Raw genomic sequence first — 13,268 nt, 5'->3', positions numbered from 1 at the left:
GCAAGACGCGACATGAGGACGGGGGCCAAGAAACACCTGTAATTGCAAAGGAAGTATGAATGCACACAAAACTCGCCCCGGTGGCTCTGACGGCTCCCATAGCCATCCGATCTAAAATGGAAAAAAGTGTATCTGTAAAGGGGGGATGAAGGATGCAGGTGGTTGGTGAGGGTGGGGGGGAAGTCTCATGGTGTCCAGACCTGGTTCTGTCAGCTCTACCACTGTCTCTTGAGCCCACCTTGATCGTATTGTCAACACAGCCCGTGGCCATGACGTTGATCCGTCTCGGCTCGTCCTTCTTGCCGTCCTTCTCTGCGCCTCCTCCTCCAACCGTGGCTCTCCCCCACGCCGCACAAGTGACAAAGTGCCCGTGCGCGTCGAGCGTCTTGGTGCACCGGCCCGTGGCGAGGTCCCAGACCTTGACCGTCTTGTCGTCGCTGGCACTGAGGAGGTACTTGCCGCTCGGGTGGAAGATGAGCGCGCGCACCCAGTTGTCGTGTCCCACAAAGGTGCGCAGGCACTGCCCGCTCGCCGTGTCCCAGAGCTTGACCGTCTTGTCGCGCGATCCCGTGGCGGCGTACCGCCCCGCCTCGGGGCGGGTGCCGGCCGCGCCGCCGTTGCTGTTTATTCCGGTCAGTTCCCGGATCGCCGCGTAGCTGTTCGCGGGCGCGAAGACGGCACACTCCACCACGTGCTCGTGCCCTCGGAGCTCGGACTTGGTCTCGCCCGTGGCGAAGTCCCACACCCGCGCCGTTTGGTCGTTCGACACGGACACTAGTAGCCGCCCGTCGTCGCTCGGCACCACCTCGCGCACCCACTCCGAGTGCCCTGTCAACGTCTTCGTACAGTATCTGGTGTCAGCTTCGTCGAAATGCATGGAGCTTACCCCGTCGACACTTCCCATACACGGATCGTCTTGTCGCGGCTCGCAGAGATGAGCTGCTCGCCCGTCGGCATGAAGCGCACGCTCGATACCGTGTGGTCGTGTCCGTGCAGCGTCTTCGTGTTCTTGTACTCGTTTGCCGGGTCCCAGAGCTTAATCGTCATATCTCCCGAACATGTCGCTGGAGTCAGCTCCGAGCGGTTGTGTCTAGCTCACCCATGATGTTGCCTTTCGGGTCATAGTCGACGTCCGTCACAGCCTTAGTGTGTCCCTTCACGGTCCGCTCTAAGTCGCCCGACTCCCAGTCCCAGATCTTGACCGTTGCGTCGTCCGAGGCGCTCGCGAGCACCGTCCACGTCGGGTGGAACGTGACGCGCGTCACCTGCGCGCGGTGCGATGAGAGTGTGTGTCGCGCCGGCGGTCGCGGGATGAAGGGCGTGTTAGACGATGATCCAGCGACTGCTCGTGTCGGGCTCGCGAGCTCTTCGACGAGCGCATTATTGCGGGCTTCCAGGTCCATGATCTGCGCATGTCAGCCATGCATTCAAGCTGTGCACAATGACGCTAGGTGTGGCTTCCCTGCATTCGTCACTTGGTTGTGTGCGAATGTGCCCAAACATGACCAAACATCCAACTTTATTGGCCCTAGGCACATTGACATGAGCGTCCAGCTGCGAGCTCACCTTCTTCTGTAGACGAATCACACTCGTCCACTTCTTCTCTAGCAGGCCCGAAAACTTGGACTTCGGGTCGGCAGCGTCAAAGTCCTCGAGCTCAGCTTCGCGCGACAGGGCATCGTACGTTCCTTGCATGCCCGACGCGAGCAGATAGGACAGCATCGCTCGGTGGCTGTGATGTTAGCTTGCGCGGTTGAACGGGAGCCGGCCGAAGGCTGGCCGGCACACAGGTTACGATGTGCTCGGACGTGCTGCGCGTGTCCACACACAGCATAAACAGACGACTCACAGCTCATCCTTCTGCCGCTCGGACAGCAGCGACATGGTCTGGACAGATCTGAGCTAGATTTGCTACGACGACAGCCGTGATCCAAAAATGGTGAGGGAAGATAAGGCAATGCGGAAGTGCGAGGGCTGCAGGTGAAGCGTTTACGACGCGCGGAAGAGGTGAGGAGTGTCTGTGAGGGAAGGCGAGTCGATAGTGGAATCGTCAGCGGCGCCTGGTCGAGCTGGCCAGCGTTTGTGCGCGCGGAAGGTCACGGGAGATTGTGGGGGTCGAGCGAGGGGCGTCGGCTGGGCGATGAGATGACGGTGCCGGCGGTGGTGCTGGTGGTAGCTCGCTGGGAGGTGAACAGATGCGGACTGGCGACGAAAGGTGAGAGTGGCCGGTGTGGGTCGGGGGTTAGGGAAGACAAAGATGGGATGGAGATGAGGGATGATTTGAGAAAGGAAGGTGTTGAGGCCAGTATCGTAATATGCGTGGAGGGGTTGTTGGTTTCAGGTCACGACGCCCTTACGCTGTACGTTGGCTCAAGGCGTAGCTTCGACGCGCTCTGTGCCTGGCGTGGCCACCCTCCACACATGGAATCCAGCCTATTACACCTTCATTACATCTGTGAATTAGTCGACCCAAGCCGAAGCATTTGAACCCCTTTCTAATCGGCAGGGCCTGACGTCGGTGCCTGATACCCTCCACCCGTCCATTCCAGGGCGGCCACCACCGGTCCACAGCAACACTTGGCCCGACATCCCCTGCCAGATATATAACAACACTTTCATCTTCTTGTCTTCCCTCACCCTCTAATCCAACAGCAGCACAACAGTCACAATGGTCGACGTCTCCCAGTACAACGGCAAGTTCCACCTCGCTTCCGAGCCCGCTCCCCACGTCCTCCTTCTCGAGTTCAACAGGTAAGTCGACCGAGCAAGAAGCGATGTGGCCTTCCTCGTCTGCTTGAGATATTGGACTTTGCTAACTTCTCACAGGGCTCCCGCCAACGCTTTTCACGATGCGTAAATTTACTACGACCTACGACAGCTGACCCCCCAGGTTCTGGATGGAGCTCGAGGACATCATCAACCGGGTCTCGGGCAACTCTGACATCCGCGTGATCGTGGTCGGTTCTCGCCTCGCCAAGTTCTTCACTGCCGGACTCGACGTCACGCAGCCCTCGGTTCTGGCCGCCGGCAACGACCTTGACGCTGCTCGCCGCGCCCTTGCTATCCGTGGACACCTGACTGTGAGTTTGACCCCACCAATGTCGAGATCGGTGGGCGTCACCGAATTGTCGAATCTCGGCAACCTATTGCCGGCCCAAAACATAATCAGTATCACTAATCGGCGACAGCACTTCCAGCGTGCCATCTCCACCCTGGAGCTCTGCACCCAACCCGTGATCTGTGCCATGCATGGATTCTCCCTCGGCCTGGCTATTGACCTGTCGTCTGCCTGCGATATCCGTCTTTGTTCCGAGGACGCCAAGTTCGGCATCATGGTGAGTCTACGGCGATTGCCGACCCTAACGGCCGACCTCGTGGTTCGGCCGTGGCCCCGGCCGCCACACCATACCAACCTTTGTTATCATGCTGACCAACGTCTAGGAGGTCAAGGTGGGCCTGGCTGCCGACATTGGTACCCTCCAGCGCTTCCCCAAGATTGTTGGCAGTGGTTCCAAGGCTCGTGAGCTCGCCCTCACCGGCCGTGAGTTCAACGCTGCCGAGGCCAAGGAAATCGGCTTCGTCAGCGAGGTCGTCCCCGGCAGCCGCAAGGAGGTCCTCGGTAAGTACACATGCATGCACAACAATAGTAGTGGTACTGATGATGATCAGAGGCTGCTATCAAGATGGCCGATGTCATTGCCAAGAACAGCCCCATCGCCGTCGTTAGCACCAAGCACCTGATGAACCGTAAGTGGACACCGATAGACATCAAGTGGCGGTTGAGCTGACGTTTCAGATGCTAGGGACCACTCGTAAGGGCTGCCTTACTCCGAGATCACATGTACTGACCACTTCCCAGTGTCCAGGAGGGACTCGACTACACTGCCGCCTGGAACCAGTGAGTAACAGCAAGGGTGGGGGGGGGAGGCCTTTGATGCCATCCGAGCCGAGCCGCGCGAACGCAAAGAGAAGAGTGACGCTAACGGATCACCAGGGCTATGCTGCAGTCTGAGGTAAGAAGCTAAACCTTACACAGAGCTATGTGGAATCTGGAATCGCAAGGCTGACGCGATGCAGGACACTATTGCCTCAATGAAGGCCCGCCTGGCCAAGAAGACGCCCGTGTACAAGCCTATCGGCGCCAAGCTCTAAGTAGCAGGTAATGGCCCGTGGTGCGACACGAGACACAAGGGATGAGCGAGGATGAAGATGAGAAGAAGCGAAACAAGTTGTAGATCTTGGAATGCAGCCACGGAACAAATGAAGTAGTGCTACAGTGAATGAGGAGAGCGCATTCATGGTGCTGCGAGTGGAAATTAGGGGTGAAGGTAAAGTGGAAGGTTGCAAGGACGGTGATAGGCCAGGGGAAAGAGTCAAGAAATTGTGTGCGGGGGAAACTCTAAAATAGAGCGGGTGTGCGTTGAGTGTGCGGGCGGCATGGGCGGTAGAGGGTGAATGGTTTCGACGTGAGGAGGGTCGACAGCGGTGACTGGACAGTGCTAAGGCTCTTTGGTGAGGGTGCTAAATGTGCTTAAGCACTGTTAGATCAAAGCTGACTATGCTCCGTTGCATCAATAACGGGCAGATGAAAGATAGCCGTAAGAGCGAGAGCGCGTCAGAGGAAGATGGATTGGATGGGAGGGAGGGAAGGAGAGTTTTAGCTTCGGGCTTGGTTCTTTGGATCAGAGCTCGACAGTCAGTGCGAGACGAGACGGACGAAGGAGCAGTACGGTAGCGGACGGCGGTACGGCGGTGAGCGGGGATCGGGGAGGAGGGTGAGCGCGTCTACGGTGGTGGGCTGGCTGGCTGGGCTGTCGAATAATGAACATGGCGCGTCCAGGGCGTGGATGGACTGTGACCCTGGGTTTTGCCCTGGGACGCATCCATTTGTTCCCGCGCGTCGACGCCCCCTCTGCGTGCCTTTGCGCACGTCTCGGCTCTGATGGCCTGCCCGCCTCGCGCCTTGTGAGTGAAGGAGGGGGTGAACCCTTATTGCCTTAGTGCGCCTTAGCCATTTGAGCCTTGGTCGTTGAGCCACTTTCACGGCGCTCAGCCCGCAGACCGCAGACGGCTCCCACTGTGCAGCAGCAGCACCACCACCCACCACCACCACCACCAGCTACCAGCGCGCGCCTTCCCTGACCCCTTCCTCCCACCCCCGTGTCACGACCCGCACCCATTCCACTCCTCCTCCTAGCCTCCTCCCCCCTTCACTCACCGACAACGAGCCACTAGCCACTCAGCACCCTCCGCCTACAACCCACCCCATCCTCCTCGCTTTCTCCACATCTCTCTCACCTCCATCCCACTCCTCTCTATCCTCGACACACCCCACCGACGCCCCCTCTCCCATCCATCTCGTACCCTATCAACATCCAACATCCCCGGCACAGCAACCATATCCTCGCTACACATCCCTCTCCGACATCCGACACACTTTCTCAATCTTCCGCACACGCCCGACTCTTTCACTTTGTCACCCTTTCAAAGCAGCGTACATTACTCTCAGTCACGCGTCCTCCCTCCCATCGACCAACCCCTCACAATTCGATTGTGTGCATGGCACTCCTCTAATCACATCCCCTCTCCCCACTCCCATCAAGCGGGCACTCACAACGCCTCGACACCCTCCGCCGCCAGATCAGCAGCGACCCCAGCATGGCAATCTTCAAGAAGAAGGCCAGCAAGGAGCGCGGCGAAGGCGCTCGCTCCCCGACTAACAGTCCGCCTGTCCAGTAAGTAGCCTTGTCTTTATCGCGACCAGACCACCGCGCAACTTTTTTTTTTAATCTCTCGTATCCACTCAAGCATGCTTCGTCCCGGGTACTGCGTCCCGGACTGCGGGTGTGATGGAAGCGCGCTTGCATCGAGCGCAAGCCATCTCCCATGTTGACATGGAACTGCGCGAGGATCCGACGATGATCGGCATCACAGTACCAGTGCTGACCCTTTGCAGAGGCCAGCCAGCCCAATCCATGACTGCCGCTGCGCGTCACGTCTCGGTTTCGGACAGCTTCAACGCGGCGGGCGGTCCTAATGGAAATTTCCCCAACCCGAAGCGGATGACGGCCCAGCAGCAGCCGCAGGTGAGAAACCAGGGAGCGGAGCGGAGAGAAGGGGGGAGAGTACGACGAGCTGGTCGCTAATCATTTTCAGATGGGACAGCCAGGCCAGCAACAAGGATACATGCCTCCCGACCGCTCGTCCTTACAGCAGGTCGCGACTGGCCGTGCGTCACCGGCTGGCGGCCCCGGATACCCATTAGGCATGGGACTGCCTTCTGCCTTGCAGCAGAACGGCCCACCCACTACCGGCACTCCTCTTCCCAACATCAACCCGGGACAGACAATGCCTGGACAGCCCATGCCCGGCACGCAGCCTCAGCCCCTCGGCCCGCCGCACAATGTGCAGTCGCCGACGAACCCCGGTTACCCGTGGTCGACGCGCCAGCTGCGGCTGTACCAGCCCCCGACGAACCCGCCCGCCCCGCCCATGTCGCCCTTCCCGCGATACGGGCTCAGCGTGCCGCCCTACCCGTCGCACTCGGGGCACATGCTTCTTTTTGGTGGATTAGTCGGCGAGCGCGCCCACAACGACCTCTGGAGCCTCGACGTCCGGGATTGCTCCCTCCAGCTCGTCAAGACCCGCGGCGAGGCGCCTCTCCCGCGTATCGGGCACGTCAGCGCCATTGCCGACCGCGTCATGCTCGTGTTCGGCGGCGACACCAAGATCAACGAGGACGACCAGCAGGACAGCGGCCTCTACGTTCTGGACCTGCGGACGCAGGAGTGGACCGGTGTGCCGGTTGCGACTGGCCCGAGTGGTCGGTACGGCCATGCCGCGTGCCTTCTTGGTGGATGCTTCTACGTGCACGGCGGTCACGTCGATGGCCGGAACCTCGACGACCTGTGGTCTTTTGACATTCGCCAGCTGGGACAGGACACGCCTAACGGGCAGTACAAGTGGGAGCGCGTCAGCTACTCCACCCCTGCGCCTCTGGCTCGTACCGGCCACACGCTCGTACCGTACCGCAACAAGCTCTACCTGTTTGGAGGTACCGACGGCGACTACCACTACAACGACTCGTGGTCGTTCGATGTCGCCACCGGCGCCTGGACCGAGCTCGAGTGCATTGGCTACATTCCCATCCCGCGTGAGGGCCACGCCGCGGCGATCGTCGACGATGTCATCTACGTCTTTGGTGGTCGTGACGTGCACGGCAAGGACCTCGGCGACCTCGCGGCCTTCCGCATCTCCAACCAGCGATGGTACATGTTCCAGAACATGGGTCCCACACCCATGGCCAAGTCGGGACACTCTCTCTGTGCCGCCCACGGCAAGGTGTTTGTCATTGGTGGAGAGTCCAACCTCTCCAACCTTTCTCAGCGCGATGATCCTAACATGCTCCACGTGCTGGACACTACGAAGATTAAATATCCGACCGACAGCCAGGCTGGACGACCCAACACGACCCGCCCGCGAACGACTTCGGACGCCACAGACAGGCGCCCTTCGCCGGGAGGGCTCACTTCGCCTTACGGTACGGGCCAAGCTGGCCCCGACGCCACACGGGCCGCCTACTTGGCGTCGAGGTCGCACGACAACCTGTCTCGGTCAATGTCTCCATCCACCATTTTCGGCCAAGGACAAGGATCAGAGCAGCGGCCTCTGGTCATCGCCAACGACACGGGCAACAACGTCACCAAGGGCACGGGACGGAACGAGTCGCAGGACTGGCAGGGCTTCCCGCCGGGCGCTGCCCCGCCGAACGGCCCCGGCCAGCCCGGCCAGCCTGGCGCCGTCCGTCCCAACGGCGTCCCCCCGCAGCGTCCCAAGCGCGAGGGCGACGATGAGTTCCGGAGAGCCATGTCGCCCACGAGCGGCGGTAGCTTTGGCAACCAGCAGCAGGGCCCGAACGGCGACATGGGGTACCAGAACTTTGGCACCGCGCACTCGTCCAACCAGGGCCACGCCTCGAACGCCAGCAACAACGCCCCGAGCCTCAACGGCAGCGCGCACTCGCACACGAACTCTCAGAATAACATTCCGATGAGCCCGGAGCGCAAGAGCAGCTTGAACAACAATGGCATCGGCGCTGCTGTTGTCGGCGGGGTGTTGCTGGAGCTGGTGCTGCGGCTGCCGCGGGCGCTGCGGCCACGAACGGTTCCGCGTCGGGCATCCAGTCTCCGACGCCCATCAACGCTGCCGAGCGCGCTCTCATGGGACAGGACCAGAACGCCGGCGGCTCGCCCATCCAGCCCAGCCACACGATCCACCCCAACCCACGCAACTCGCGCAGCCCGCCTCCTCAGTTACGTCTCGACGGACCCGGCCGACCAGCTCTGCCCGCCGACGCGTTCTACTTTGGCGGCGGTGGTCGCTCGCCCACGGGCTCGGGCAGCCGGCCGACGTCGATTAACGGTCGCCCGGGATCGTTATTAGGCCGACCAGGCTCTATCGTCGGCAACCGCCCCGGATCCATCGTCGGCACGGCTGACCTCCTGCGCGAGCTCAAGGCGCGCGAGACCGAGGCGGACAACGCCAAGCGACGCGAGGCTGCGCTCCGCGTCGTCCTCAGCCGTGCCATCAAGGAGGGCTTTGTCACCGACGACGATTCGATCGACACGCCCTCCCCCGACATGGTCAGCGACGACGACAAGGTGCGCCAGCTCGCCAAGGCGCTCGTCCAGCTCAAGCACGAGAAGTCCAACCTGCAGAATGACGTTGCGGCGCAGGTGCGTCAGATGAGCGACAAGATGTACGAGACGGAACGCCTGCAGAAGTCGGCCCTCCAGGAGGCCGCCTACTACCGCGCCAAGCTGCAGGCCATCGAGGCCGGCTCCTCTGTTCAGGTCAACCGCGTCGACACGGAGCGCATCGCCGACCTCGAGCACCAGCTCGAGTCAACTGCCAACGAGTACTCGAAGAACAAGGCCGAGCTCGACCGCCTCCAGTCCGAGGTTTCGCGACACCAGGAGATTAGCTCCTCGGCGACCGACCGCGAGGCTGAGACGCTGAAGCGCGCCGAAGAGGCCGAGGAGGAGAACGCCGCGCTCCGGGAACAGCTCGAGGAGATTCGCACGCTCGCCGATGGTCACGAGAAGTCTCTCCGCGACCACAACGAGCGCTTCATCACCCTCACCTCGACGCACAACCAGCGCGAGGCCGAGCGCGACCAGTACAAGGAGCAGCTCGACGAGCTCACCTCGAAGCACGACGACTTTACGCGCATGCTCGAGGAGGCGCAGCTCGCCATTGTCGCTGCCGGCAACCGCTCCGACGAGCTCGAGAACCTGCACGGCCAAGCGAAGGAGCACATCTCGCACCTCGAGGAGGAGATTGCGGACCTGCGCCACCAGCTCGAGGTCAAGGACCGCGAGATTGAGGCTGCCAACTCGCGCGCCGCCGATGCCGAGAACATGCACAACCAGACGCGCGAGGAGATTACGAGTCTCCGCTCGCTCACCTCTGGACGGCTCGGCGACCTCGTTACTGCCAACCGGTCGCTCAACGATGACTCGTCCCGCTCGCTTAAGGGCCACCAGGACCAGCTTCGTGCGCTCGAGGAGGAGAAGTCGTCGCTTCTCAAGCTCCTGCGCGAGGCCGGCCAGCGCGTCGACGCGACCGAGGCGCTCGTCTCGACGCACCGCCAGAAGCAGCGCGACGTCGAGCAGTCGCACAACCAGCTCCGCAGCGACCTGCGCGTGCACCGGACCAAGCTCATGTCCGCTCAGAACGAGATGAGCAAGTACCGCGATGCGTGCGCGGCCAAGGACGCCGAGCTGCGCGACCGCGACGTTGCCGTCACCGAGCTGCAGACGCGGGTGCACCTGCTCCGCAAGCTTCTCGGCGAGCACGGCGTCACGATCACGGACACGGAGCTCGAGAACGCCGAGGCGCCGAACGCGAGCGAGCTCGAGACGCAGCTGCGTGACAAAGCTCGTGCGCACGAGAATGCGCAGCGCGAGATTGACGACCTCACGCGCCGCTGCCACGAGGCCGAGGACAAGGTCGAGTCGCTGGGCCGACTCGTCGAGCGGATGAAGGATGCGCGCAGCTCTAGCGCGGGCTCGATGCGCTCCCCCTCGCCTGGCGGCACGCAGTCGGACACGCACGCGCACTCGAACGACCCCGCCACGCGCGCAGTTGAGGCCGAGCGCCGCCTCGCCGACGTCGAGACGCAGTACAAGGAGAAGATTGCGGCGCTCGAGGGCGACTACCAGACTGCCGTGCGCTACGTTAAGGGCACGGAGAAGATGCTGAAGCGCATGAAGGACGAGCTGAACAAGCAAAAGGCGACGAACACGGCGCTCCTCGCCGAGCTGGACCAGCTGCGCGGCCGCTCCTCGTCTACTGAACCCGGAGCGCGCTCCTTTGGCTCTGGCCGCGCGACGCCGTCGGACGGCGAGCTCTCCCGCCGCCTCACAACCCTGCAGTCGCAGTACTCGACGCTGCAGGCCGAGCTGCAGGCATCGCAGGACGTCCTCTCCGCCCGAAACCGGGAAGTCGACCTGCTGCGTATGCGCTCCGAGGAGGCAGACCGGGAGAACGAGGCTCTGCGCGAGGACTTGGCGCAGGCGCAGCACCGCATCGCGACGCTGCTCGAGATGAACCAGGCCGATATGCACCTAGGCTCCGACGACGAGGAACGCATGGCGTTGCGCCGCGGCTCGTCCGCGAGCAGCGACGGGGGCACCTCGATGGCGTTCGACAAGTTTACGAAAGAGCTGAAGCAGTGGGAACGCGCCCGCTCGCCGGACGCGCATAGCGTGAGCGACGACGAGAAGCGCATCAACGGACATGGGGCGATGCACGCCAACGGCGACCTGCCCGCCGGATACATGCACCCCGCCCAGCGCGCTATCAACGAGGGCGCCGGCCGCCACTCGCGCACGAGCTCGGCGTACTCGGGCGATTGGCCGCAGTAAGCGAACACCGGGCGCCAGCCCGGTGTGAGCTTGTTGGGCGAGCCACGTCATGACGCCAGCCGGCAAGCTGGGCGCCTCGGCCGTCGAAGCTGGCGTCACCGGGCGCCAGTGTGTAAGCCGGCGTCTCCTTCACCCAGGCGGCGGCAGCATCCGAACGCATCACATTGCTCCATCCCTGCTCTCCCTGCTTCCCGGCACCATCACCTGCACGCATACCAGCCTCTTCCCGGCGTTTTGGGACTCTTTCACGACGACGAAATAGACGGACAAAAACGAAAGCCAGACGATGAGAATGAGAATGAGATTTGAGACGATATACCATACGAGAGAATTAATGGAAGACCCGACTGAGTACGAAAACGAGCCTGGTTATCTGTGGCTTGGCTCGCGACGAGTAGCTAGAATGGGAGGGCGGGCGGGGATTGGAGAAGGAGACGAGGACGCGAGGACGCAAAGAACGATACATTCATCACATTAGTACTAGTTTTGGAACCTGGATACCCCCCGAACCTGGATACCCTCCCTCATCTTCCTCCAGTTCGGCGGGAGTGAGGAAACGTGTACATTGGGTCGCTACCCGGAGTATGAATCGGCTGGCTGGGCTGGCTGGGGTAAAGCTACTGGGTAGGGCGTTCTTGATGTATGGACAGAGTGTATGAGAGAGAACATATACAGACATGCATTTGGTTTTAGCTTCGCGAGTGATGCGAACGAAGCGAGTGTGAAGCAAGCATGCGTGAGCACATGGCAGCTGGTCGATGCGTGCTGCGCTGTCTCAACGTCTCAAGCCCATGCAGACCTTGACCACAGCAGTCGACGTCGACTGACGCCCCGTCGTCACCATCGCTCATAATAGCCGGGTCAACGTCAGTAGAGCACCAGAACGGCAGAACTGGTCTAAACACGTGATGCACCTCCACCGCAGCCACCCAACTTGGCTGGCCTGGCTGGAGTGAAGACGGTGGCAAGCTGTGGCAAAAGACGGGACCAAACCCTGGGTCGACTCGGGGTGGGCTGGACCTTTGCCTCCCTGGCTGGGCCTTGGGCTCCGCGCACAGCGACCGCGGGCGGCGGGGCAGCGAGACACCGACCACGGCCACGGTTGGAGTTCTCATCATTCATCCATCCTTCTGGGCACACTCTTGACCTTAATCAGCACTGCAGTATCGTGAAACACTCGAACAGTCTCCTCGCCAAGCAGCAGATCAGACACAGCAAGCAGTGCAGCGCACACTTTTGACACGGCTCCGAACCACCACGCAGCACACACGTCATGAGCATGTCGTCGACGGCTGGCCAGTGGATGACGGCCTAGTATGTATCACTCCTAGAGTCCTTCTTCCTTTCTCTCCATCACTCCCACCCCTCGTGCCCACATGGAGCGCCTGTACTCCATCGACTCGACGCTGACCCCCAGTTCCCAGCACACCGAGCCCGAGGTCTCGCGCACCCGCTCGCGTTCCTTCAACTTTGTGACCAACCCCTCCAACGCCCGCAGCGGGTTCCAGCTCTACCCGCCTCCTGTCACTCAACAGACGGTAGTCGTCGACGGCGCGCTGCCCCCCGGCGGCGAGCCGGCAAAGGAGGAGAAGACGCGGCGGCGCGAGACCATCTTTGGCCCCGACGTGGGCGACGACGACCAGCCCGGCTGGACCAAGCCCGATGCGGGCACGTCCGTCTCTGTCGACGTCGTGAAGCGCTGGGTCGAGCGCGCCAAGGCCGAAGAGGGCCTGCACGCAACGACCACGCTGCAGGCGCTCGTGAACCTGAAGCGGCCCAGTCTGCTCCTCCAACCGCTCGAGCACGACGCCTCCGACATCTCGAGTGCTGCGCCCCTCCACATTCTCAAGTTCAGCTACGACGCCATGACGCCGCAGGTCCGCGTCACGCTGTCGCTGTACCCGACGCCGAGCGCGAGTTCCGACGCCCTCACCGAGCCCCGCATCCTGTACACTGGCCTGCAGCCTGGCGGGTTCAACCAGAAGTTCTCCCTCCCCACCACCGCCGCGCTGGATCTCAGCCCCGCCCTCGCCCCCGTCGAGGAGGAGGACGACGACGACGTCAAGCCCAAAGACCGCCCCGCGAGCGAGGACACGACACGCTCCTCCATCGAGCGCGCCCAGTCCTCGGCGCCCCCCGACCTGAACGTGATTCCCGAACTTAATGGTCCGCCCCAGCATCACCAGGAACACCGCCGCCTCGGGCTCTTCGGCCGCCGCCACCGCGAGCTCGACGTCGAGGCTGCCGCGGCGGCGGGCCACAGCGCCGGCGCAGGCGCGATCGAGATGACGCCCCAAACACAGCCCGAGGAGGAGAAGAAGGAGGAGAAGATTGTCGGTG

The 13,268-nt window shown here is 62.1% G+C and overlaps 3 protein-coding genes across 3 annotated transcripts; 2 read left to right on the top strand and 1 right to left on the bottom strand.

Annotated features, from left to right (window-relative positions):
* Positions 1-185: 185 nt before the first annotated feature.
* On the bottom strand, positions 186-1,722 carry A1Q1_02399 (platelet-activating factor acetylhydrolase IB alpha subunit; the record flags this gene model as incomplete). Its single annotated transcript, XM_014325344.1, has 5 exons — positions 186-200; positions 239-838; positions 887-1,035; positions 1,100-1,406; positions 1,567-1,722. The coding sequence occupies 5 exons, from the start codon at positions 1,720-1,722 to the stop codon at positions 186-188; spliced, it is 1,227 nt and encodes a 408-aa protein (XP_014180819.1).
* Positions 1,723-2,668: 946 nt separating this feature from the next.
* Positions 2,669-4,152, top strand: A1Q1_02398 (uncharacterized protein; the record flags this gene model as incomplete). Its single annotated transcript, XM_014325343.1, has 9 exons — positions 2,669-2,751; positions 2,891-3,080; positions 3,189-3,335; positions 3,442-3,619; positions 3,670-3,747; positions 3,797-3,812; positions 3,860-3,898; positions 3,995-4,013; positions 4,078-4,152. 9 exons carry the CDS (start codon positions 2,669-2,671, stop codon positions 4,150-4,152), a joined length of 825 nt encoding a protein of 274 aa, XP_014180818.1.
* A 1,506-nt stretch (positions 4,153-5,658) lies between these two features.
* On the top strand, positions 5,659-10,928 carry A1Q1_02397 (uncharacterized protein; the record flags this gene model as incomplete). The annotated part of the gene is made up of 4 exons (XM_014325342.1): positions 5,659-5,735; positions 5,957-6,086; positions 6,157-8,127; positions 8,184-10,928. 4 exons carry the CDS (start codon positions 5,659-5,661, stop codon positions 10,926-10,928), a joined length of 4,923 nt encoding a protein of 1,640 aa, XP_014180817.1.
* Positions 10,929-13,268: the final 2,340 nt, after the last annotated feature.

This window comes from Trichosporon asahii, assembly GCF_000293215.1.
Source record: "Trichosporon asahii var. asahii CBS 2479 unplaced genomic scaffold scaffold00050, whole genome shotgun sequence".
Taxonomy (NCBI): Eukaryota; Fungi; Basidiomycota; class Tremellomycetes; order Trichosporonales; family Trichosporonaceae; genus Trichosporon; species Trichosporon asahii.
Note: the sequence above shows the minus strand (reverse complement) of the source record. Positions and strands in the feature narration are given on the sequence as shown.